Below are 27700 nucleotides of genomic sequence, written 5' to 3'. Positions count from 1 at the left end.
TTGAAGTGGGTATCTTGTGGCAGCATATTTACAAGTCGTATCTTATATTCTTTCATGCACCCTGTCTTTTGATTGGAACAATTAGTCTATTTAAAGTAAAAATTGATAGGTATGGACTTATTGACATTTTACCAATTGTTTTTGTAATTCTCTGTTTCTTTTTATTCTCTTGTATGTTGTTGACTTTGTATAATGTGGTATTTGGATTTTTTAGCATTTTAATGTTTTTCTTCATGTACAGTTTTCTGCACCCCAATATTTTGATGAATCTGGGTAATACTTGTTTTGTAGCCTAGTTGTAATTTTTGCTGTAGTTGTGCAAGGAGGCAAAGCATGTTCACCTATGGCACAATCATGACTGGAAGGCTATATTTTCTCATTCATATTTCTGATCTTTTCTTCTTAAAGAAGTCCCCTTTCCATTTCTCTTAAAAGTAGTATAATGGTGATAAATTCCTTTAGAACTACTTTAGCATCTTCTTGTCTGGGAAGCTCTTTATTTGTCCTTCAGTTTTCAGTGACAGTCTTGCTAGGTAGAGCAATCTTGGTTGCAGGTCTTTGTCTTTCATCACTTTGAATATTTTGTGTTATTCCCTTCTGGCCTAAAAAGTTTCTGTTGAGAAATCAGCTAACAGTCTTATGGGAGTTCCTTCATAAGTAAATAACTACTTTTTTCTTGCTTTTAAGGTTCTTTATTTGTCTTTAACCTTTGGCACTTTAATTATGATGTATCTTCATCTAGGCCTTTTTAGGTTCATTTTGTCTGGACTTGTATGTCTATTTTCTTCTCCAGGCTAGGTAAATTTTGGGTCATTATTTTCTTAAATAGCTTTTCAACCTCTTGCACTCTCTCTTCCCTTTCTGGTACCCTTGTTATGCAAATGTTGATGTAACATCCTTATTTTTTTAATTATTTTTTCTCTGCCACTCCAAGGAACTGCTACCTTGTCTTCCAGAATGCTGGTTCAGTCCTCTGCTTCATCTATTCTGTGTTGATTCCCTCCAATGTCAATTCCTTCTAATGTATTCTTCATTTCACTTATTGTATTCTTCATTTTTGACTGGCTCAGTTTTATGTTTCTATCTCCATTTTTATGTTTTCTATATTTTTGTTGAAATTCTCACTGAGTTGATCTATTCTTCTATGTTTGTTGAGCATCCTTATAACTAGTGTTTTGAGCTCTTCATCTTGTAGATTGCTTGTTCTTATACTGTTTACTTTTTTTCCTGGAGTTTTGTCCTATTCTTTCATTTCGGACATGTTTCTTTATCCCCTCATTTTGACTGACTCCATGTGTTTGGTTTGTATTAGGTAAATATTCTACACCTCTGGCCTTAGCAGAGTGGCCTTATGTAGTAGGTATCCTGTGGGGCCCAGTAGCACAGTCTTCCTGGTCACCAGAGACAGGTGCTCTTTGAGTGTCCCTTGAGTGGGTTGTGTGTGCTCTTCTGTTGTAATTGAGCCTTAATTGCTTTTGGCACGCCAGTGGGTAAGAGTGCCCCTCTGATTGACTGACTGACTATGAGGACTGGCCATGATTATAGCAGGTGGGCTGTTGTATGGGAGCTGACCCCTCAGAGAAAGAGTGGCTTCAGCAGGGTTCTAGTGCCAGCTGAATCTGCCCCTCCTCTGTGAAACTGGCTGGCTGATGTTCTGGTATGGTCTGAAGCCAGCCACCAGATGTGCTTGTTATGGAGCCTCTTGCAAGGGGCTCCAGTGCAGGTCAAGGTCAGCCACCACTTGTGCCCAGCTTAGGGCCATCTGGTAGGAGCTACAAAGTGATCTGCAGATGATTGCCACTTGTGCTCATCTCAGAGGCACTTGGGAGAGGCTCTTCTGTGAACCAAGGCTAGTTGCCACTGGTGTCAGGCTGGTCCCTTGGGCACCATGATGACAGCTGAGGCCAGCTGCCACTTGTACCAGGTTGTGGCCATTTAATTAAGGCTATATTCCAAGCCATGCCTGTATGCCACTTATGCCAGGCTTGGGACTACCGATGGGAGTTACAATGAAAGTAGAGAGCACTTACTGCTTGTACTTGGCTTGGAATAACTTAGCAAGAGTTTCCGGCACATCGTGGCCAGCCACTGCTTGTTTGGGTTTTGTGGACCTTTGAGAGATTTTAGGAAAGTCCATAACACAAGCTGAGGCAAGCCAGTTCTGAGGAAAAGCAGCTGGAAGAGGCTTGAACAGGGTATGTGATTTGGGTGGGGCCAGGTCTTAGAGAATCACCAGGGAATGGGGGGCAAACAGTCTTAGCCATGTTAATGAAGAGCTCAGATTTGGTGCTCACCTATGTAATGTGGCTGGGTTCGGACTGGCAGGGAGTCAACAAAGAAACAATGGTACCTGCAAGCATTTCTGTTTTGGAGACAGTTATCCCAACCCCTGCCTCTCCAGCCCTCAACCTGAAACTTATCAATTTAGTTCCTCCCTATATGTCTCTGTTGCTTTTGAGCTGCTGTCCACATACTGGAGCTCAAAGTGACTGGATCTGTGAGTCAGTGAGTCCACACACAGGCCTTTTAAGACCTGTGGTGTCTAGGTCTCCAGCAGTTTTCCATTTCACTTGGATGCAATCTCAGCTGGTTTTTATAGCCAGATATGGAGTCTCCTCTTTCTAGCACTAGAGCCCTGGGGTAGGGAGCCTGCATGAGGCTCAGACACCTCATTCTTCAGGGGTGAACACTGCAGATGAGATACCCCTCCCAACTTTTAATCACCACACTGCAGCATGGGACTTGCCCATTCTATGTCTCCACCCCTCCTGCCAATCTTAGAGTAGCTTCTTCTTTATATTCTTGGTTTGGCTAGTCTTCAGGTGGTTCTCAATGGTAGTTGCTCTATAATTTAGTTTTAATTTTGATGTGGTTCATGGGAGGAGGCAAGCACAGCATTTACCTTTTCAGCCATCTTGACCAGAAGTCTTATGTCTCTTATTTCATTGCTTTATCCCCAGCACTTGGAACAGTGACTAGCATATAGAAGATACTTAAAAAATAGTTATTTCCAGCAAACAAATGGAAGGATGGATATGTGGATCCATGGCTGGATGTGTGGATGCATGGATAGATGCATGAGTCAGATGCATAGATGGATAAAGACACCTTGGGAAATGCAGAATACAATATCCCAGAGACATAGCAGAAATTAATCAGGCAGGCAAGCTGTATACCTACCCCAGGTGGATAATCTTGGGATGTTGCTGTGGAGGTGCTCCAGCCCAAGACCTTTTGAACCCAAGGGGTAATAATATTCCAAGTGTGATCATGCGCTGGTGCTCTAAGCTCCCATGTCCTGGTCCCAGGGCAGCTGGGATGCCAGGGTGAGACAAGGACTGACAATAGGCATGCATCCTTGCCACTTACTTTGTGTTCTTGGCTTGCAGCTCGCTCCAAAAGCCTGGTGATGGGGGAGCAGAGCCAGAGCCCTGGGCAGCCACCCTGCTCCCACAGGCTGGGCCCAGTGCTGAAGGCAGGCTGGCTGAAGAAGCAGAGGAGCATCATGAAGAACTGGCAGCGGCGCTGGTTTGTGCTGCATGGGGATCAGCTTTTCTATTACAAGGACAAAGATGAGACCAAGCCCCAGGTGAGAAGCACATGTTCTGTGTCTGGCCAACATCATGGAGGGGCTCCAAGGGAGGATTAACAAGCCCAAGAGAGGGGGAGGCAGAGAGGCCCTCCTATTGGGACTCTACCCTTCAAGTACCCAAGACTCTGATTTCCCTTAGAATGATGCTTCACCAGGATCTCCAAAGTGGTTTTTATTCCCAGCTCCCATGTTCCCAGTGCCATGGCTTGTTTTACTGAAATATATTCACAGCTTCAGTAATGCTTATGTTTTATTATGATGTTCATAGAGAGCATCTGTTCATAGTTTGAAAAAGCAAATATTTTCTATGCTATTTTCAGCCTCTTTGTGCTTCCAAGAAGACATAGGTGCACATGTTTTGTTACTTTTATTGTCTGGAGAAATGGGTACCCAGACAAATCTAACCTCCAACTGAAATCTAACTCCCTGTGAAACCCTGTTGTCAGATGCCCCTGCCTCTCAGTGGCTGCTTGTGTTTTCCACCAGCACTGTAAGATCAACCTCAGGTTCTTAACCTGTCTGCCTTTCCACTCACATGACACAAAGTTCACTCATTCAGAGAAACTAGTCAACTTATACTCCCATGGTGTGGCTGGGTGACTTTGGACTGTGCCTAAGTCGTAATGAAGTGCTGCCATTCGAGGCAGCTGGGCTCACAGGGTTTGGGTGATCTACTCCTTGTTATGGGATTCAGAGAGAGAAAGGGCATCTGGGAGAGACACTCATTTCTCTTGGGAAAAATGGGGGAGGAAATGTAAAGAACTCATCCAAAAAGATGTTCCTGGTCACTGCTCCAAGCTGGAAAGATCATGTTTCTGGGGCCAGGAGTCAGAGAGCCTTGGTGGGCAGGAACCTGTATGCCTCTCAGCAGTTTCCACGGCATGATGGTGGGGTCTGGAAGGCAGAGGGGTGCTCAGTGATGGACAAGGTTGGAGGAGGTACCTGGGCACAGCACAAGGATGCATCAACATAACAGTGGGAAAATGCCTTCTTCACCCCTCTTTGAATTCTTCTGAGCACATCAATGAAGATATGTCAGTTTGGTGCTAGAATGTCTTTAACACTTCTCCAACACCTGGAGACCTCTCTTGAAAAAAATTTTCTGCATTGAGGAGCAGGCCTCACCTCAGAACCATCAATGGCAACAATAACTAGCTGCAAGTTAATAACTATCTGTCTTCATTATGCTATTTTTTAAAGATTTTATATATTTATATTTTAGAGAGAGGAGCAGGGAGAGAAACACCAATGTGTGGTTTGCCTCTCATGTACTCCCTCCTGGGGACCTGGCCTGCAACCCAGGCATGTGCCCTGACTGGGAATGGAACCAGAGACCTTTTGGTTTGCAGGCTGGCATTCAACCCACTGAGCCACACCTGCCAGGGCATTCACCATGTTATTCTAGTGGCTAAATTCTGTTTATGGGAAGTACTCAGTAATACTGGTTTCCATTCTTGAGAGTGATATCACATTTTTCTTTCTAAAATATATCTAAATTAAAAATAAAATATTTTATATACCAATGTGGATGTACTTAATGCCACTGAACTTAATGGCTAAAATGGTAAATTATATGTTATATATATTTTGTTACATGTTACCTGTATTACAAGTAAGACTGCTTAAGGAAAACTTTTACATCAATAATAGAGATAAGAGGTGGCTTACCTGTTGGTGAAATATTACTGTGATGACTGGAATAAAAGTTTTCAGGGACACCTGCCTCTGACAGCCCTGCCTATGACCCCTATTGGCCCAGTGCATGGTACCATCTCCTAGGAGAACTGCATTGTGATGCTGGGTACACTGAGGTCACCCAGACTACATACATATCCCTGCCACAGGCTTCCCCACATGCTCCTCATGGCAACTGTGAAGTGGCTCTTACCCACCAGCTGCTGCTTCATAGTGGTTCCCCCATAAGGTCAAGTTCAAGGAGTTCATCATCACCAAGCCCTTATTTTATGAAATGTTAAAGGGATTTATCTAAGAAAAAGAAGATTAAAAATATGAACAGTGAAATGACAGCAAACTCACAACTGTTAATAACCACACCTAAAGCAAAAACAAAAGCAAACTAAGCAAAGAACAACTAGAACAGGAACAGAACCACAGAAATGGAAATCAATGGAGATTACCAACAGGGGAGTGGGAGGGGGAGAGAAGGGGAAAAGGTACAGAAAATAAGTAGCATAGATGGTAGGTAGAAAATAGACAGGGGGGAGGGCAAGAATAGTATGGAAATGTAGAAGCCAAAGAACTTATATGTACAACCCATGGACATGAACTAAAGTGGGGGGTGGGGGGAATGAAGGTAGAGGGGAGTGAAGGGGGGGAAATGGAACAACTGTAATAGCATAATCAATAAAAAAATAAAAAGACAAAGATCCAGTAGAAAAATGTCATAAGATTCTTAATTTAAAAGAACTCCTAAATCTAACATTGGCAAGCAGGCAGAAATGAGCATTCTCATAAAGTTTCGATGGGATGGTAGTTTGATATGACCTTTTAAAAGTAATTTTGCAATGTCTGAAATTTGAAAATGAAATACCATTTAACCTAGTGTTGAATTTTGAAAATTTGTTCCGAGGAAAGAAATGTACAATAATGTACATACAATGATGCTCACTGTAGTATTTTTTTTCTACCAGGAAAAAATGAAAAACAATTTTCTTGTTCATCAATAAGGGAGTGGCTAAATAATTTCTGGTACAGCCACATCAGAATGAGGTAAATACCAAAAGGCTTCTACACTAAATTCTTAAAATAAAAGGAGTGCTAGAAAAATTTTAGTATGCTCTTCAAAACCCACAAGTTACTTGGAAACAGCACAGAAAACTTACATTTTAAGAGAGAGTAATGGGAGCAGTGAGGCAGCCTTTACATTTTGCCCTGTAATATTTGCATTAAAATAAGAAAATTTAATGTAAAAGTGAGAAAAAGAGAGAGAGGGGATGAAGTTGAATAACTCCTGGGGCACTGTCCCCGTCTGAGCAGTGGGCTGCTGCCATCTCTCCACTCTTCCTCCCGACTGAATGCTCCCCCAGGGAAGTTGTCCAGGGCCAGGCTAGCCTGCCAAGCCTTTCTGCAGCCAACAGGGTCCATCCATCATTCCCAAGCAAAAGAGAGTGATTTCCTCTCTCTACTCCCTTCTGCTAACATTTGGAGTAGCAGGCCTCTCAACTTCCCTCAGACTAAAATCTAGTGATAATTACTCTGTAAGTCCTCTGACCAGAGTGCAGAAACCCCTGGCCACCCCAGGAGGCTTCCATACAGAGTTTTTTTTAGCAAGGAATGATCCCTCTTGGGAGCAGCTCCCAGGGCCTTGATGGTCTGGGAGCCTCAGCTCAGTCCAGGGAAATAGTGAGAGTAACAACAGAAACAGTGACAAAAGTGTATGTTCACCTGTCTCTATTCAGATGACTCACACCCAGAACTTACCCAAGTCATAAAGAGATAAGCAACCACTGGATCTTCAGTCTGAAATGGTGTGGGGCAGTCATGGAACCTGACAGGTGCTAGCTTTCATCCTGACTCCACCGCTTGGGGACAGTGAGCACTGAGACAAGTTTGCCTTGCCCAGTGTCCTTTCCCTCTTTCTTCAATGGGATTTGCAGGGAGCCAAATGGGAGAGAGTGAGCAAAAGACCTGGAATGGGGCTGGGCTGTTGCAGGCACCCAGGACAGCAGCATGGTGGAGGTGTCATTGGTGAAAGCTTATGATTGGGGCTCAAGCTCAGACAGAGCTGCCACAGTGAATGCCTGTGCAACAAGATGAGCCTCAGTTTCCTCCTCTATAATGTGGTTTGTTTTGAGGATTTCATGAACTAATGTCTTTATAGCACTGGGCTCAGCATCTGGCAAGAGTAAGTGCTATTGTTGTGATATGTGAAGTATTACACAGCCAAAGAGCAGAGTCCACTTATGACCATTTAATAGGATTTGTATTTAAACAAGGTCTGTCCAGAAGGTATTCAGCCATGTAATATAAAAAATGGAGACATTTATTGAAGAAGATACAAGAAACACTGTACATAGGATGACACCTCTATCCCCTTCAAAATAGGCACCTTGGGACTTCACACAGTTCTCCCAATCACCATTAGCTGCCCCACCATATTTTCCTGAATTTCATTGACAATCTGAAATTTCTTACCTTTCAAAGGTGATATTAGTTTTAGGAAAAGCCAGAAGTCTCAGGGCACCACATGTGGGCTGTAGGAGGACTGAGTCACCTGGGCGGTTTGATGTTTTGCCAAAAAACTCCACATGAGACATGATGCATGAACAGGAGTGTTGTCATGATAAATCTGCCAATCACCAGTTGCCAATAGCTGAAGCCTTCTGAACATCCAAACAGTTTCCATGGAGGAATGTTCAAGCTTAATGCAAAATTTGATGTAGATTCATTGCTGTACTTGCTCAGTCATTTTCAATGAGATGGCAACACAATACACATGCTCACTCAATGGCATCTACCCCCTCCCCTTGCACCCACTGACTAGTCCTGTGAAGTCGTCACTGTTCACTCATACAAATTCCAGTCCACTCTCCTTGACTGCCAGGTTACATCAATGTCACACAGACAATTCTTGTTATATTAAAAATGGTTGTACTTTTTCCAGACAGACATAATTTATATATATATTTAAAAATAATTACAAGGTTTGTAATCAGTGGCATTGCCACGTAGGTCCAGGGCTGCAACCTGATTTTCTTACTATAAAAATGAGAATATCAATCTCTATCTGTTGTTTTTCACTGAGTTGCCTGAGTTGTCTGTAAGTGCTAAAGGCTGAAAGAATGTGAGTACTTGTCATAATTATTATTTTAAAACCTATTTTAACCACTATATTGGTTTGTTTAATTTGTTTTCAGGAACAGTCCCCTTCCCCAGTAACACCATTGCTTGTGACACAAAATAAGGTAGTATATAGGTTCCAGGAAAGTGAAGGATGGGATTCCTTCTCCCTAGTTAACAGTGACAATCCTATGATGACCGCCTGCAGCCTGGGATGTCTGCACTTCCCCCAACCTGCCTGAGTTTTGGGGTACACGATGGTTCTGAGATATTTATGCTCTCATTCAGCTCTCTCACCAACCAGATCAAAGGCTGGCTCTCTGGGGAGTCTTCATTTTTCACCTTATCTAGAGGGAGACTGAAGAACCAACTTCTGAAATTGCTTCTTGCTTCTTAGCAAGTGGCATGATAAAATTTTCCACCAGCAGTATTTAAAAAAATTGAAGACATTTTTAAAGGCAATCACTCAGGGTTTCTTATCTCCTATGATTCTGATTGTGGCCTCAGATCGATCTTAAAAAAACTTTAGCTTCTGACACCCAACCAGGAATTGAACCACTCCAAATTTTAAATAACACAGATCAGAATGAAGTTCATTGCCAAGTAGAGAAATATCCCCCCTCTTCTTTATCACATAAGCTTGTAAGCGGTCCATTACTGTCCAAAATGCAGATATTGAAAAAGGCAGCCTAAGGTTAGAGACAAATTGCTTCTTGGTGGAGAGGCACTTCCCTTCCTAAGGAGTTGAAATGAGTTACTCACGCATCCTCATCCTTTGCCCAGGTCTTTGCTCTGAAGCTTCTCCCAACACATGCCAGAGAGGTGCACTTGCTGTCTTCATGTCTCCCCTTTTGTCTTCATGCCCTGCTTCACCACTGTTTTTGGCTATACCTGGTTTCCCTAGAGAATCTGTGATTAAGTGAAGTGTGCTCCTTGGACAGATAGCAGGAACTTCAGGATCTAAGCACCAGCTCCCTGCACTTTGCCACACTGCCCAGCTAGTCACAGATTGAATCCCTCACCTGTGGGGGACCTTAGCCAAGGACCTGAGCTTTTGAAAGTCCAGCTGGGATCCAAAGGTGAGACAAGAGTTGGGGCCTAGCTCAAGCCAGGGGTCTGAGAGGAGCCCTCAGGAACCCTCCAGCCACAGGGCTGGGTTTCTCTGCAGTTAGCTCCATGCCATTCCAGGATCCTGATCTAGACTTCCCTGTGCAGTGGTAGGTCCTGGCATGTGAAAATGACCCCCTTTTCTCCTTTACTCACTGGACTAAATTGTAGGCCTTTACGTCCCCTTAAAATAGCTTAAAATAAGGGAGAACTGATCAGCAGAATTCCTCTGGCACCTGTGGAGTTTGGTGGCTGTGTCAGTCCCACCAGTTGAAGGCAGGTGCATTCTGAAGGGAACCAGCCAGCAGAGGACACATGCTCTGAGCATCCTAGAAAGGGAGGAGTCTTCACTGGCCACCCACTTCTTTCCAGTATCTTCTTTGACCCAGGACTCAGGAAGATGTTGGTGCCCATTTCTGCCTACCTTGAGGCTCCCCTCCCCTCAGCTCTTCAGAACATGCCTGGTGGGCTTGGCCTCTGCTGTTCCTTAAGAACTGACAGCCCTCGGTAAGCAGCTGTGCCTGGCCCCTGCCCCACACTAGGAGGGCCCCAGGGAGACACAGGACTTCTCCACAGCTCAAGGTCTGAGGCACTGACCCACGTGTCTGCTCTTCCTCACAGTTGTCCTGCCACATTTCTGGGGTCATGGTGCACAGGCCATGGAGGCTGGCCTGGGCCTCTAAACACATGCCCTTGGAAGTTTGTTCCTGTTCAAAATATAAACTGTTGGGACATGTTAATGCTGGGTTCAGGGGCTTGCTTTGTGGCCAGCACCCTCCCTAGGTTGGAAATGGTTTGGCTCTGTCTTAATGCTATCAGGGAGGCCTTATCACCAGTGCTCTGCTCTGGATTCTATGGTGCTGCTGAGGAAGAATCCACAATGCTATTTAGTTGAGAACAGGTTAGTCTGAGAAATACAGTATAGCTTCTTCTGTGTTGACCTGCGCCAGCCTGACTTGGTAAGCTGACTGCTGCCAAGGGTCACAGGCTGCATTCAGCCGAGGAAGGCGTGCCTCTTCACAATCCTCTGCAAAGGCTTGCAGTTCACTTAGAAAGTGCACCCATCATGCTGGTCAGATCAAGTAAGGCAGGAGTCCCACAGTAGCCCTCCACCACCTCCACTTTGCTAATAAACAGTATCTCAGTCTTACTAATTACTAATGTATTAAGGAGATAGAATGCCCCAAACATAATTAAAAGTAAGTTATGCTCATCTAAGAAATGAATAAAATATTTTTCATGCTGCTTCAATGGTGTTGGATTCATTTTTCTGCCTAGTATTGATAAAACTAGTAATTTACCAGTCTTCCAGCTATTACTGTAAATTAACTGGGTTCATTTGAAAGCCAAAGGATTGATCTATCGTGAGTGGGAGACAATTAAGTACAGCAAACTAATGCCCATGCTCACTGAAATTAGTACACTCTTAGAGAAGCTCATTACATTTACATGGACAGCTAGTGACACTGAAGGAAAATCAGAAATCATTTTTAGAAAGTGAAGATCCATTTTGTAGGCAACATCATTCTGGGTGCAAAAGACTTTGGAGGCAACTTAGACATTTGTCACTTATGACTTACACATTCTTGAGTATGTCTTCAGGCCTCATAGCACCCTGATTTTCTTCTCTAAAATAGTAGCAAATATTGATTTATGATAATTAGTTATAGGTGCTCATGAGGTATTACTGCTGATGTTGTCATGCCAGGGGCCCACTTTCAGGACCTGGTGGTTGGTGGTGTGAGATAAACTTTAAAGCATATATTTTAGACCCTGAACAGTGTGGCTCAGTTGGTTGGGCATGGACACACAAAGCAAAACGTTGTGGGTTTGATTCCCAGTCAAGGTACATGACGAGGTTGCCAGTTCAGTCTCTGTCAGGGCATACAAGAGGCAACTGATCCATATGTCTCTCATATTGATGTTTCTCTCCCTCTCTTTTTCCCTTCCTCCCCCTCTTTCTAAAAATAGATAAATAAAATCTTTTTTAAAATCTTGGGATAATTACTTTAGTCTTCTATTTTTCCTTGATATGCTGCATGTACAAAAACTGTTTTAACTAAATATAGTTTAAAATTGTTTGAAAACAACTTGACTGCTGCTGTCAATTTGAATTTAGCAAATAAATTTCTATTTGATTTAAATAACTTGACTGAACTTTCATTTTTATCTGGGTAAAAGTGGGGACTTATATTTCTGAAACAGCTGCAAAAATATAAAGCATCTCTTAAAAACTCCACAAATTTTGATATTTGAATTTAAATAAATAATGACTTTTTAATAAGACTTCAGTGAGTAATTCTTCACAAAAGCATTTAAAGTTGTCCCCCAAAAATTTTTAAAACAAAAAATTTATTTTTTCTTCTGTAGTAGTAATAGCAATGTTGATTGCAGTCCCTAATTAGCTTAGCTCACAGCAATTTATGTATGTATGTATGTATGTATGTATGTATGTATGTATGTATTTATCTATCTACCTATCCATCTTTCTTTCTCTTTCTTTCTTTCTTTCTTTCTTTCTTTCTTTCTTTCTTTCTTTCTTTCTTTCTTTCTTTTCTAGGGTTTCATTTATTTATTTTTAGAGAGGGGGGAAGGGAAGGAAAAAGAAGGGGAGAAAAACATCAATGTGTGGTTGCCTCTTGTAGGTCTGGAGACCCAGACTTACAGAGACCCAGCCAGCCAGCCAACCAGGCATGCACCCTGACTGGGAAATTGCACTGATGATCCATTGGCTTGCAAGCTGGCACTCAATCCACTCAGCCACACCAGCCAAGTCTGCTCGTGGTGATTTTTACTGTGCCGCAAAGGAGGACATTTGCTCAACAGCTGCCGGGGTCCCTGGAGGTGGCAAGGTGGCAAGGGGTGTGTGGGCCTCAGTGCCTCTCCCTCACACTCACACCTGCTCCTTCAGAGCACAGCAGACCCACTGGAATTTGCTGTGCCTAGATTTGTGGTAGCTTCTGGGAAGGTAACTAGTTGCTTGCCCTCCTGCAGACAGATTTTCAAATGGAAAATAGAAAAGAGAAAATGAAGCCAGGCTTTTCAGGACTTCTTAGGAAGTCAGGAGCAAGTTCACTAAGCCAAATGTGAACAACCACAAAAACCCTTCAAGGTCTGTATCCATCAGCTCTCTTACTGTCAACCATGTCTCTGCAAAGATTTTTGCCAAGTGCCACAGTTGAGCTCTGCACAAAATAGCCACCCAAGACCACAAGTGGCACCAACAGCAGGAATTCATGGAAGCTGCTCTGCTGTGGCCAGACTTAGAGCTGCCTGCTTCTTTAGCCTTGTGTTTTACTCATCCAGAATGGAACTTCTGAAAACCACAGTGGTTTAGCTGGTTTGAGTTACTATTCCTTCATTCCTCCTTGTGTTAATAAGGTCTCCACTGACCTCTTTAGCTTTACTAATTGAAAGGGCACTTGAAGATCATTTCTGTCCAACTTTCCACCCAACGACTGACTTTCCTCAAAGTCACTGACTAAAGTAATGGTCTGGCCTCGGCTTTTCTGGACTTTGGGACAGGAATTCGTTCCCATCTAGCAGGCCACTTTTCTGGGAAGAATGTTTCTCATGTATGGCAGCATGGAGACCTCAGTGCAGTTCCATGTGTCCTGGCTGTGGTTTCTGGAGGTTCACACAATATAGTCTGGTGCACATGAGGTTACAGGGACTGATCTAGTCCCCTTCCTAAGGTTTCTGTTCTCCAGATGATATATTCAGTTTGTCCCTCATGTGGAGAGGAGTTCAGACCCCTCACCTTCCTGCTGTGCTGAAAATGTGGTGCCTTGAGAGGACTATCATTCTCCACTTGTGGCCTGGTCTGATCATGGCAGAGCTCCCTTGTTCTAATTTTTGTGCACCACAATATAACCCATGGTCTTCAGTAGCTTTTCTGACAAGCACATCTCACTGTTATTCTATATTGAGCTTTCAACTAATTAAAGCTCTTAACTCTGCCTCCTTCCACCCATTCTTAAATCTAGATCATTCCATTCTGTTAAATCAAGTAGTTTTTTTGAACCAAAGGGAGGACATTATATTTATTTTGATTTTCCATGAAACCAGCCTGTCAAGATTATTTTGAATCTCAATGTTGTTTTCCTCCTTTGCTGTCCCTCCAGGACTGTATAGTCACTAAACATGTTTTTTTAAACATCATCAAAAACACGCACTGTAGCATAATGATTAAGAGAGTAGATTCTGCAGTCAGATTGCTTAGTTTTGGATCTTGGACCTAGTGCTTACTAGCTTTGTGTGATCTCAGGCAAGTCATACCTCTCAGTGTCTCAATTTCCTGATCTGGAAAGTGGGGATAACAATTGTTTCTAAGTTGTTTCAGTCATCTATTTCCATGTAACAAACCAGCCAAAACTTAGTGGCTTAAAAAACAGGCAGTGCCCAATTGGCAGTTCTTCTGTACCTATCATGTTCCAGAGCTACTCACTCAGCTCATGGCTAGAATGTGCTAGAAGGTCCAAGAAGGCCTCGTTCATCTGTCTGGGCCAAGTATGGGCCATGGAAGCCTCTCCCTTCCATGTTTCCTCATCATTCTCCAATCCACTCAAGCATCCTTACCATATAACTGCAGCTTCCCAGAGCAAAGGCAGACATTGCTTGGCATCTCTGGAGCCAAAACAGGAACTCACTCAGCATCACTTCTGTCTCATGCTATTGGTCAGATAGTCACAAGGACAGCTCAAGAGTAGAGGAAAAGGACTCTACTTTCTTGTTGAAAAGAAGGGCGAGTGAGTGTGTGTGTGTGTGTGTGTGTGTGTGTGTGTGTGTGTGTGTAGAAAGGGGAGAATAGGGGTGTGTGTAGAAAGGGGAGAATAGGGTGATGGGCATCCTTGGAGATAATACCTTGTAGAGTTGCTGTGAAAATTAGAGCCCTTTGCAAGTTAACATATGCAAAGAACTTAGAACCATACCTGCCTGATTCATAATATATATGTGTTAGTGTAACTTAGGTTCAAACCTGTGAAGTAAGGCAGAACCATGATCAGGGAGGGGCATGCTGGACTCCTCTTATTTGACTGAGCAGATGATTTGCTAAGCCTCACTAGATACAATCCCACTCAGAGGAGAAGGAAATATGACTAGTTATTTCCTACACATTTAATCGTACTTATATGGAGTCTTAGACAGTAGGTGCAGTTATTCTCATCTCACAAATAGGAAACTGAGGCGCAGAGGGAAATACCTTCTCTGGTTACTAATAGTAAGCAGTGAAGACAAAATCCAGTAATCTGACATTTTTCTCTATCATGCAGGATTCTGGCTGTCCATGACCGGCCTGACACCTGCCAGCCTGGACTCCTAACTAAAAATGTTAACACAGGCCACGCACAGGGTTGCTCTCAGGGAGCCCTTGGGTTTGGGTGACCCCTGCTTTCTGAATTTGTCACCAGCTTTTCTCATTTTGTTATATAAGCCTTCTTATGCTTCTTGGAGGTCTTCTATTTAGATCCAATTCTAATGATTATAGGAATCTAATTTCTGAGCATTTAGGCAGCATTGATAACACCACCACCATCACCATCACCTTGCGTTTGTCAAGTGCTTAGTGCAGTGGAGCTCCAAGTGGGAACAAGTGGACCTCAATGATCTACCGAAGTCTACAGCTACTAGGTGGTATAAATGGGATTTGAACCCAGGTTCTCTGATTCCAAATATTTTCTTACCATTGTAGTATGTGAGCTTCCATTCCACATTTCTGAGTATGAGTTTCTCCATCTGTACAATGGAAATTAATTACATCTGCCCCTGTAAGGTTGCTGTGAGGCTCAAAGGAAACTGTGCGTGTTTATTCTACAAGGTTCTATAGAGCTTCTCCTACATGTCAGGCACTAAGAACACAGAAGTAAACAAAACAGACAAAATCCTGACCCTGATTAACTAACATTCTCATAGAGGAAGGCAGTCAATAGGCTCTTTCCTAAACATTAGACACTTTATAAAAACAACAAAATCTTTTTCCACTGAGAATCTAACACAGGGATGTAAAACTCATTTTCATTGGGGGCCACATCAGCCTCAGGGTTGCCTTCAAAGGGCTGAAATGAATGTATTTTGGAGTTGAAATTACATTTTGCCCTTTGAAAGCAACCTGGAAGCTCATGTGGCCTCCAGTGAAAATGAGTTTGACACCAATGATCTAACACAAGGCTGAGTCAGAGTGTTGACTCATTCATTCAATTAATTTTTTTTAGCTTTGTTTCAAACTTTATTCTCAGGCTTCTTCAGCTTAATAAGCTATAAAAAATGATTTGTGTAGGCCCTGGCTGGCGTAGCTCAGTGGATTGAGTGCGGGCCTGCGAACCAGAGGATCGCGGTTCGATTCCCAGTCAGGGCACATGCCTAGGTTGCAGGCCGGTTCCCTGCAGGCCAACTCCCAGCAGGGGACGCACGAAAGGCAACCATACATTGATGTTTCTCTCCCTCTCTCCTTCTCCTGTAAAGATAAATAAATAAATAAAATCTTAAAGAAAATGATTTGTGTAGAAGCAAAAACTGAAAAAAGCTGCTGTGTCCAAGGACCTAGAGCTTAAAAATATTAGACATCTAGATTTTATCAGATCCATAAACAAAATTTGAAAAAGCAGTCATAATAGAAAATAGCAGCTCCCAGTGACTTCTTAAAGTTCATCTTCTTCAGAAGTTGACTCATGTCAGTTTTTTTCATTCTTGGAAGCCTCATCAAAATTCTCCACAAGATCTGGAACTTCATCATCATCACTCTCTCCTGTAGCAAGTGGTGCTTTTCCATCCACTGATTGTTTGGGCAGAGCTTCAGCAAGTCTCCTTAAACTAATCAGACTGTCTGCACCAAGCCGATTTAAGATGCTGGGTAGCATTTCTGTCAGCTGCTTTGTCTCAGCATGGCCTGTAATGGTGAAGTGTTCACGGCCAGAGATGCCTGAACTTTAGTGTTGTTAAAGTGGGTCACTGCTCCTTGATTTGTGAACACATTTACCTCTTCAATACCAGAGATATTGTTTATCTCTAACTTCTTTAAGGAGAACTGAAGTTTTTTATCATCTGCTGTAGCTCTTCTGTGAACCACGTTCTCTTCTATGAGCAGTACCTTTCCCACCAACGTGCACTTGTGCCTGCAGTTTGGCGAGTTTTCTTCAGTTCATGATAGCTTTCTTTTGTCTTGTTGGAGAGAAAACAGGGCCACACAGGAGACTAGGGTTGGTGCTCAGGGGGTCTTTGGCAGACCAGCTGAGTCAGTTACTTTTTATTCATTTATTTATTTATGTATTCATATAAACATCAAATATTACTGAGCATCAATTATCTGTCAGGCACTGTGCTAGGAGGTGGGAAAAGAGAAATGAAACTAAACTGGGGTCCCACCCAAATGAAGTTGAGAATGGAGAACAGACATCAGACTGAGTAAGTGTTATGAAATAACGGTAGCGATACCAACAGCAGCAATAATAATAACAATTAATAATGATGACTTCTTGGCTGGTTTGAGTAGCAGTGTACAACTTATGAAGGATGTTCAGTTAGAATTTGCTAAATCAATCCCAGGTAAGTCAGATTTATGAGGTCTAGATGTGAAAGAGCATTTGAGGCAAGGTATGGGCTATGATCAGTCTGACAATATCTTAATTATGTCCCAGATATTACTGAAATAGGGCTATGGTGTGTAGAGTATTACATAGCCAAAGTGGTGAGGTTCTGTGGGCAGACATTAAGCAGCAGAACAAAGAGCTGCTTATTAGCAGTCTTAGTTATTTCAGACTTCAGGTGCTATGGCAGTGCACCCATTAATATCACAGGCCTGATTCCAAGCGCCCCAGTTTCCTTATCTTAAAAATGGAAATAATCCAGGCACCTTCTTCGGGGGTGAGAGCCCAAGGAACCAGCTCATGACAGCACTGTTTTTTCTTTGATGGACAAGTTTGGTAAAGAACAGCCTGCAGAACAGAGTGAATGGCTGCATATTCACACATTCTGTGTGACCTTCAAACTTTGGGGTCAGACAGTCTCTCCTCCCTCCCCCACGATTTCTTCTTTCTTACAGATTTCTGGTTTCTGATTGTCCAATATTAATGTTCACTCCTTCAAGTGCATCTCCTTCCCCATCCATCTTGTCTTGCCTCCTCCCAATCCCAAGCTTTTAGTCTAAATTAAATCAAACATTAAATCAATCTTCTTTCCCACCACCGCACTTACCATCACTTATTCTCCTGGAAAAAAACAAACAAACGGACAAACCCAGCCTGCTCTCAAAGTGATTTCTAAATTGCCTCTGCTGCATCATCCACACAGGGTGGGTGCAGATCTGAGACTGCTTCTGCAGGTTGTAAGCATCACCTCCCACTCTTTTCTCTCCTGTTGTTTCCAAGGTTCCTATGGGGTGCTTTTCTGGGCCACAGGGGATGTCAGGACAGCAGCCTCACCTGAGTGGTCTTTCTTTCTCCAACCTGCCCTCTCAACCTCTGCTGGTATTGTTCTGGAATGATTTCCATTTGAAGGCCAAGTCTAAGCCCCCAAACCTTCATAGCACCCCCCATTACTGCCGAATAAATCAGGACTCAGCTTTTGGGTGTGACCCTCAAGACCCTGCACACCTAGCTTCTGATACCACATCTAAAATTTGTGCCCCTGTCAGTGCACTGTGCTTCACATCTATACTTCAGAGACTGGGCTCTCCTTGGACTTGAGCTGTAAGACACACAACCTCCTGTCCCACCCCCCTACCCCAGTTCATTTAAACACATATTATGAACAGCTATACTGTGCCGGGGCCAGCTCTGCAAAGGTTGGCTGGGCTCTGAGGCTCTGTCTGGAAAAGGGAATGCTTTGTCTCCTCTGATGCTCTTTCTGGTTACCTGAGAAAGAGCTCTTTAGGCCTGTGCACTCCTTTTTTGGTTTTAGTTTTTCTTTTCTTGTTTAAATGAAAAACATTTTAAAATATGAACTTAATGAATATAGTCTTGGTGTAACAAAATAATACAGATACATCTCACATTTTTTGATCACCACCTCATTCTTCATGACCTCCCCACAGCACTACCCTGCAGCTTTGATTTGTTGTGGTTGTATTCTAAAGTTTTACTTTACTTTGTAAGTTAAATTTATATTGAAATATAGGTTAAAGAATCAAATGGTTATATAAGGCCTGTTACAAGGCAACTTCTTCCTCTTTCACCTTTTCTTGAAACTCAAGTCATTACCTTCAGCTCTCTTAGATGAAGTGTCTTTCTTTCTTTTCTCAGGTTTTTTTCTAAATAATATGTTTATATTATTATGTCTGGATTTAATATTTTAGGCATTATTTATGGAATTCACAGAACAAAAGATGGAGAATTTGTTTTATTTACTCTTCTCCAACTCTCTACTCCCCTGTGACTTCCTCAACCTCCAGGTAACTGGTTATTCAATAAGTACTCAGTGCTTACACTCCCACCCTGGGAAATTTAATTTAACTGAAGATTTCTCTAAGGATTCCTTTCCTGTGTTTGTGTCTGTCCTTTCTATGAGAGTCTTTCCTCAAATGTCTAGTGACCTAAAGCTCTTCTGAGAAATGTCTCTCCCAGCAGTTGACTGAGTTTATGAGCAGAGGTGGGAACACAGCAAGCCTTGGGCTGTTTCATGGGAGGCCCTTGCTGTCAGCATGTTTCATTTTTTGTCTTCCTGACCTGTCCCATTCCCCAGTGAAAACTTTTCATTTCCTTCATGAGGGTAGTCCTAGACTTCCAGGGCCTGGGAGTCAAATGTGGGGTCAGAACACTAACTTCTGTCTAACCTGCTGTTTTCAGTAGGTCTTCCTACCAATAGCTGGGCCTGCATCCTCACTCTGAAGTGCCTCTCTCTCATACCTTCCAGAGAATAAACTCCAGTGTTACTTCCCTGGGGGATGGCAGCTACAGCTTTGTAATAGGCTGTTCATGACATCTGGTATCTAATTGCTTCTTAAACTGACTTCCAACAAGTTCTCCTGTTTTGAGTTCCTTCCCCCGACCCTGCTCATTTCCAGAGATATCTGGTCCAGCCAATTGCAAAGTCTTTGGTGGAAGTGTTGCTTTGAAAACCAGACAAATCGTGTGCCCTCCCTGGTGCTGGCCTGGAATTCAGCTCTTGTTAGGTCTGCTAAATCAGCTCTCTCTGTCCACCTACTTTCTAACATCCAGGTGGCACTGGTGTTTCCTCCTGTCCTTTCTACATAGGGGTGATCCTACCTTTACTGTACTTGACTGGAGTTGGGAGGTTTTTAAACCTATCATTCTTAACTAGAAGTATGAATTTAAGTTTTGATTTTCATATTAATTTAGGAAACATGTTTTGCTTCTACTTGTACAGGTTTATCCCTCTCTCTTGCATACATACCCTCATTCACTATCATTTTCTGGTTAAGTTCTTTTTTTTAAATTCTTATTCAACTACAGTTTTCTGTTTTATATTCCCTGCTCTGCCCTCCCCCCCCCCACAGTGCTCCCCACCTCCCTCCCATTTCCGCCCCCCACCTTAATTATTGTCCATGTGTCCTTTATGCTTATTCATGTGAGTCCCTCCCCTTTTCCCCTATGATTCTCTCCCCTCTCCTCTCTGGACCCTGTCAACCTGTTCCGTATTTGAGTGTCATTGGTCATATTTTGCTTGCTTGTTTGTTTTGTTGTTTAGATTCCTGTTAAAGGTGAGGTCATATGGTATTTGTCTTTCACTGCCTGCCTTATTTCGCTCAACATAATGTTCTCCAGTCCCACCCATGGTGTTGCAAAAGGTAGGAGCTCCTTCTTCCTTTCTGCAGCATAGAATTCCATTGTGTAAATGTACCATAGCTTTTTGATCCAGTCATTTACTGATGTAGGCATCTAGGTTGCCTTATTTTCTGGTTAAGTTCTAAGTCTTTTTTTTTCTTTTGCACTGCTGCCATGTTATTTTTGAATTTTTTAAAAAGATGGATTACAATGGATATTGTTTTCTTTGTTTATAAATCCTCCAGAGCTATGTATTAAGAGCATGAAAGTTCACAGCTGTTCTATTTTCTTGGTAGGTAATTTATCTTATTTTGAAAGATTTGACTCTCCCTTTTTTTATTTGTTCCCTTTTGTTTTTATTACTTTGACTTCTATTTTTATTTGATTTTTGATGTTTCTAAATCTACTTTATTTTTTCTCAAATTTCTGGCTAACCTTTTTACTATTGTTTTGTTTTTTATCTTTTTGTTTATTGCTCTCCTTTATAAACCAATTTTTCAAAATCTTTTAAGAGACAGACAAATCTCACCTATTCACATTTAGTATGACAACTGAAATGTTTGCACCTATTCCTTGCCATCAAATTTATTTATTTTTCATTTTCAATTTACCTTTCTCTCTTTTAATTTTTATCCCCTCCTCCATTTTCTGCCCATTTGTTGAACTGGTCACATTTAACTTGTTACATTTTTCCATCTTATGTTTTAGAAGTTGTACTTTCCATTTCTATTCTATTCTATTTCTATTCAAAGCCAAGAAACCCACAAGTAAACAACCTGCATAACTATACTCATTTTGTGAGACCTCAAATAGTGGCAATGAGCCAGGCTAATTAATAAAGAATATGGCAGGAGTTTTCATGGCCCAAGAAACATTTCAAGCAACAGCTAAAACCACTAGGATGAAAACATCTGGAATCCCCTATTGTTGAAACTATTTGTCTGTAGGAAACTATCAGGAACATGTATTGGAAAAAGCTGGAGGAACAGGGCACACTTTCAGGTTCTGTTTTATTGTTGTTGTTGTTGTTGCTCAGCCAATGTTTATTTCATTTTTAATATATTTTATTTATTATACTATTACAGCTGTCCCATTTCCTCCCTTTTATTCCCCTCCACCCTGAACACCCCCTCCCACCCACATTCCCCCACTTTAGTCCATGTCCACGGATTGTACATATAAATTCTGTGGCTTCTCCATTTCCTATACTATTCTTGACCTCCCCCTGTCTATTTTCTATCTATCATCTATGCTACTTATTCTCTGTACCTTTTCCCCCTCTATCCTCCTCCCACTCCCCTGTTGATAACCCTCCATGTGACCTCCATTTCTGTGCTTCTGTTTCTGTTCTAGTTGCTCGCTTAATTTGTTTTAGTTTTTGTTTTAGGTGTGGTTGTTAGTAATTGTGAGTTTGCTGTCATCTTACTAGACATGCTTTTTATCTTTTTCTTAGATATAAGTCCCTTTGACATTTCATAAAATAAAGGCTTGGTGATGACTAACTCCTTTAACTCGACCTTATCTGAGAAGCACTTTATCTGTCCTTCCATTCTAAAAGAAAGCTTTGCTGGATAAAGCAATCTTGGATGTAGGTCCTTGACTTTCATGACTTGGAATACTTCTTTCCAGCCCCTTCTTGCCTGTAAGGTCTCTTTTGAGAAATCAGCTGACAGTCTGATGGGAACTCCTTTGCAGGTAACTGCCTCCTTTTCTCTTGCTGCTTCTAGGATTCTCCCCTTAATTTTAATCTTGGGTAATGTAATTCTGATGTGCCTTGGTGTGTTCCTCCTTGGGTCCAACTTCTTTGGGACTCTCTGAGCTTCCTGGATTTCCTGGAAGTCTATTTCCTTTGCCAGATTGGGGGAGTTTTCCTTTATTATTTGTTCAAATAAGTTTTCCACTTGTTGCTCTTCCCTCTTCCCCTTCTGGTACCCCTATAATTCGGTTGGAATGTTTAAAGATGTCCTGGAGGTTCCTAAACCTCTCTTCATTTTTTTTTTTTGAATTCTTGTTTCTTCATTCTTTTCTGAGTGGTTGTTTCTTTCTTCCTTCTGGTCCACTCCATTGATTTGAGTCCCAGTTTCCTTCCCATCACTATTAGTTCCCTGTGCATTTCCCTTCATTTCACTTAGCGTAGCCTTCATTTTTTCATCTAATTTGTGACCAAATTCAATCAATTCTGTGAGCATCCTGATTACCAGTGCTTTGAACTATGCATCTGATAGGCTGGCTATCTGTTCATTGCTTAGTTGTATTTGCTGTGGAGCTTTCTTCTGTTCTTTTGTTTGGGCCATTTTTTTTTTATCTTGACGTACTTGTTATGTAGTGAGGGGAAGAACCTTAAGTGCTTGCTCACCAGGGCAGGACAACCCAGTGTGGGGGCTACTTTCCTCACAAGTCCCCCCGTGTGCCAGGGATGAGAGTAAACATGACTGAAACATGATATGATCTGCTTGGGGAGGAGAGGTGACCAGGTTCCCAGATGAAAAAGGCCTTGAGCAGTGGCCAGTTTCTCAGGGGGAAAAAGGCCTTGAGCCCCTTCCTCCAAGGCCTTTTATTGGGTTATAATACACATGAATACAGGGCAGCAAGGATCAAACAGTAGATAACATTTCAAAGAAATCTGAGGGCTTAGTCTGACTCAGTGTCTGTCAGGAAAGGGGGTTTTGCAGAAACTTTAAGAGGCATACTCATTCTCTTGGACCCTTATCATATGAATGAAAGCACTCTTAGTAGAGCAGATTTCACAGGTTTATCAGGAAGTCTTTGTGATGCCAGATTTTTCCCCAGACAAGCTCTAGCAAGGCAAGGAGCTTCATCCCTCCCCAACAGGTATTCAGACTTAAGGGGATTAAAGTCAGGAAGTGCTCCTCCCTGAGTACATCGGGACTTGGTCTGTGTCAAAGCCAGGGGGCGAGAGTCCATTGCTCTTTGTTGTAGCCCCCTGAGTCCTTTCATGATGGCCTCCCAAGTGGTCAAGTCTGGCTTAGGTTGCTCCCTGCTGTGAGGAGACTTACCCATCAAGGACCCCTACCATGCTTTGGGGGCAGGGAGGAAACTGAGGCAGCATTTGCTACCAGAGACAAGCCTTGTCTCCTGTGGCTCGTATTCCAGTGGCAGTCACTCATCCTTAGCCACAGGGGGTAAAGAATTACAATTCCTGAAACCAGGCAGAGCAGTCCACAACAACCCAGTAACTGGATTGTGATGCTGTATGTGGGGAAGGGATCCGAGAGGGAACAATGGTGTTTGCTCTGCTCTCTGCCAGCTTTCACTCGCTTCCCCTGGTTCCCATGGGCAATTGGGCCCTTCTGGTGCTGATACCTGTGTGGGTGGGTTTGTGTACATTCTAGGACCTGTGGCCCTCTCCCACAAACTTTTCCACAAGGCTGTTTCTCCTGCTACCACCTGGACCCCTACAGGTGTTTTCAGTCAGTGGCTTGAGGTTTTATTTTCCCTCACTGGAGTTGTGGGTTGTGAGGTCTGCCTCGCTCTCCATTTGTTTCTCCCAGTTTGTCTGCATGCAAATGTGGGATCACCTGCTCCTCCAGCTGCTGCCTTGCCTCGAGTCCTCTCTGCCCTGGCTGCCTGACTCAGCCCCTCCTACTGGTCTGAATGAATGTGTCTTCTTTAACTCCTTGGTTGTTGGATTTTCGTACAGTTTGATTTTCTGTCACTTCTGGTTGGTTTTTTGTTTTTAAGTTGTTGTCCTTTTGGTTGTTTGAGGAGGTACATTGTGTCTACCTATGCCTCCATCTTGGTCGGAAGTACTGTGTCTTTTTATTGTAATAATAGATTTTACTTAACCCAATATATGCAAAAATTATCACTTCAATATGTGAGCAATATAAAATATTGAGGTACTTTTTATATTAAGTCTTTGGAATACACCTATAGCATATCTCAATTAGGATATTAAATTTTCATCAAATACACTTAGTTTGTATTTAGTTTTCATGAAATTTACATTTGAAGAAGTATATTCACATAACCAAATTGTTCCAGGTATACTGTAATAGGCAGGATAATGGTCCTCAAAAGATATGCATGCCCTGGGAACCTGTGAATGTTATGTTATTTAAGAAAGAATTAAGGTTGTAGGTGGGGTCAAGGTGGCTAATCAGCTGAATTTATCGTGAGTAAATTATCCTGGATTATCCAGGTGGACCAAATGTAATCACAAGGGTCCTTTATAATGGAAAAGGAAGGCAGGAAAGGAGGTCAGAGTCAGAGAGCAATTTCAGGATGCAATGTTGCTGGCTTTGAAGATGAAGAAAGGGGCCAGGAGTCCAAGAATGCAGGCAGCCTCGAGATGTTGGAAAGAGTAGGGAGACAGATACTTCCCTGAGCCTCGATGAGGAACACAGCCCTGCCAGCTCTTAATTGCAGCCCAGTAAGGTTAATCTTAGATTTCAGATCATGACAACTGTAAATATGTATATATATATGTATATACACACGCATATATATTTTAAGTTTTTCAATAACTGAATCAAGTGTCAATTTTTCTTAACAGCTTTAATGAGGTATAATTGGCATGCAATCAACTGCACATATTTAACATGTACAATTTGGTAAAAAAATTAAGATTTTACTTATTTATTTTCTAAAAGAGGGGAATGGAAAGAGAAAGAGAGGTAGAGAAACATCAATGTGTGGTTGCCTCTCGCATGCCCCCTACTGGGATCTGGCCCGAAACACAGGCGTGTGTCCTGACTGGGAATCCAACCAGCAACCTTCCGGTTTGCGGGCCAGCATTCAATCCACCGAGCCACGCTAGCCAGGGTCAAATGGGTAAATTTTAATATATGCATACACCTATGAAACTATCACCACAAATCAGCTAACAAATATATCTGTTTTCCCCCAAAGTGTTTTGTGTCCTTTTGTAATACCTCCCTCCAACCCCATCCCCATCCCTCCTAACTCCAGGCAACCAGTGATGTGTTTAGTGTACATTTTCTAGAATTTTTATATAAATGGGATAGAACAGTACACATTCTGGCTTCTTTTGCTCAATATAATTATTTAGAGATACATCCATATTTTAGCATGTGTTTTTATTTATTTTTATTGCTGAGACATATTCCATTAAGTGGTAGAAATGTGGTTTCTTTATCCATTCATCTGTTAATGGTCATTTGGGTTATATCCAAATATTGTATATTAAAAATTAAGCTGCACCCTGACTGATATGGCTCAGTGAATTGAGTGCTGGCCTGCAGACTAAAAGGATGCTGGTTTGATTCCCAGTCAGGGCACATGCCTGGGTTGCAGGCCAGGTCCCCAGTAGGGAGAGTGCAAAAGGCAACCACACATTGATGTTTCTCTCACTCTTTCTCCCTTCCTTCCCTTTTCTCTAAAAGTAAATAAGTAAAATCTTTAATAATAATTTTTAAAGTGGACACAAGAGACCCCTTTTAAAAAATAAAGCTGCTATGAACATTCATGTACAAATCTCTGGATGGATATAGGTTTCATTTCTCTTGGGTAAAACCTGGGAAAGGAATGGCTGTCTCATATCTTAGATATATGTTTAACTTTTTAAGAAACTGCTGAACTTTTAAACAAAGTAGTAGCATTATTTTACACTCCCACCAGCAGTGAATGAGAGTTCTAGGTCCCTCACACTCAACACTTGGTATGGTCATTCTTTTAAAATCTGTCTATGCTAATAGATATTCAGTGGTATCATATTGTGGTTTTAATTTGCATTTCTATGATGACTAATGATGCGAAGGATCTTTTTATGAGCTCATTTGCCACATCTGTATCTTTTATAGTAAAATATCTGTTCAAATTGTTTGCTTTTTTAAGACATTGGTTTGTTTGGTTTTTTATTCAATTTGCAGAGTGCTTTACATATTTTGTAAAAAGCAGAGAAACAGATTCTCCCCTGAACCCCTAGGAGGAACACAGCCCTACCAGCTTTATATACCCTGTGTCAAAATATATGATTTTCAAATATTCATGTATCCTATATTTACATATATATCCTGATTTTCAAATGTTATATATCCTGCATTCCATCCATGATTTTCAAATGTTTCCTCCCAGAGTGTAACTCATATGTTCATTCTCTTAATCTTACCTTTGGAAGAACAGGGGGTTTTTATTTAAATAAGTCAAACTATCAATCATTTCTTTAATGAATTGTGCTTCTGAGTTGTATCTAAGAAATTTTTGCCCGATTCAAAGTCATAAAGATTTTCTACATACTTGAACAACAATCAAAATAAAAAATAAAAAATATATTTTCTACAAAAGTTTTTATGATCTTAGATTTTACATTTAGGTATATGATTCATCTTGAGTACATTTTTTGAGTAAGATGTGAGGTTTTGATCAAAGTTTAGTTTTTTGCACATGAATGTGGAATGATTCCCCCGCCATTTGGTGAAAACACTATTCTTCCTCCACATGAATTGCCTTTGCACTTTCTGTCAAAAATCACATACATATATTTCTTAGCTATATATCCTCTTTCATTAATCTATTTCTCTCTCTCAATGCCAATATCACAATGTTTTGATTACTCTAGCTTTATGATAAGTCTGAAATCTGGCAGTATGAGATCTCCAACTTTGTTACTTTGTTTCAGAATTGTCTGGCTATTATAGGTCTTTCACAGTTCTACATGAATTTTAGAATAGCTAGCTGGCCAATTTTTTCAAAACACCTACTGGCATTTTGATTGGGAGTACATTAAATGTATAGATCAATTTGGGAAGAATTGACTATTTAAAAATAGTAAGCCTTCTTACCAACAAATGCAGTATATCGACTACTGGCCAAGATGGAGGCATAGGTAGACATACTGTGCCTCCTCACACAACCAAAATAAGGACAACAACAATTTAGAAACAAAATAACAAACAGAACTACAGAAAATTGAACTGTATGGAAGTTGAACAACCAAGGAGATAAAATAGACACATTCACCCAGACTGGTAAGGGGGGGCGAAGTCGGGCAGCCTGAAGGAGAGGGGTCGTGGCACAAAAAAGGGTGGCACAGGGTGCAAAAGCCATCTCAGGTGCTCAAGATGGCAGTAGGCAGACCCAGGGTGCGCAGGTGGCAGCTGACAGAACCCGGGTGAGGAGTGGCAAGTAGCAGGCCCAGCAAGGAGGCAACTGTGAAGCAAAGCACTGCACGCAAGGTGGCTGACCAGGTCTTCCCACATTTGAGTGCAGATAAACCAGGTGAAATTGAAGAGTGAGACAGACCATGCAACCCAGGGTCCCAGCACGTGGAAACACAGTCTCAAAAGACCAATAGAAAGCACCTGTGGGGGGTTGACGTGCAGGGAGAGACTTCCAGCCTCACAGGAGAATTTGTTGGAGAGACCCACAAGGTCCTAGAATGTTTAAAAGCCCACCCACATGGGAATCAGCACCAGAAAGGCCCAGTTTGCATGGGTGAAACGGTGGAGGGGACTAAGATCTGACAGAGTGGAGCAAGAGCCATTGTTCCCTGTCGGACTCT

The 27700-nt window shown here is 42.0% G+C and overlaps 1 protein-coding gene and 1 pseudogene across 1 annotated transcript in view; one reads left to right on the top strand and one right to left on the bottom strand.

Moving 5' to 3' along the window:
• Positions 1–27700, top strand: part of LOC118994120 (rho GTPase-activating protein 22-like) — an 84578-nt gene that overhangs the window by 44324 nt on the left and 12554 nt on the right. Inside the window, exon 2 of the mRNA XM_037056670.1 lies at positions 3390–3589. Coding sequence (XP_036912565.1) covers positions 3390–3589 — 200 coding nt within the window. The remainder of the gene's footprint in view (positions 1–3389; positions 3590–27700) is intronic.
• LOC118994121 (transcription factor BTF3-like) lies at positions 16156–16647 on the bottom strand (annotated as a pseudogene).

Source organism: Sturnira hondurensis, unplaced genomic scaffold (assembly GCF_014824575.4).
Source record: "Sturnira hondurensis isolate 20B ecotype Veracruz unplaced genomic scaffold, ASM1482457v3 Scaffold0009125, whole genome shotgun sequence".
NCBI lineage: Eukaryota > Metazoa > Chordata > Mammalia > Chiroptera > Phyllostomidae > Sturnira > Sturnira hondurensis.
This window is presented reverse-complemented; position numbering and strand designations above follow the sequence as displayed.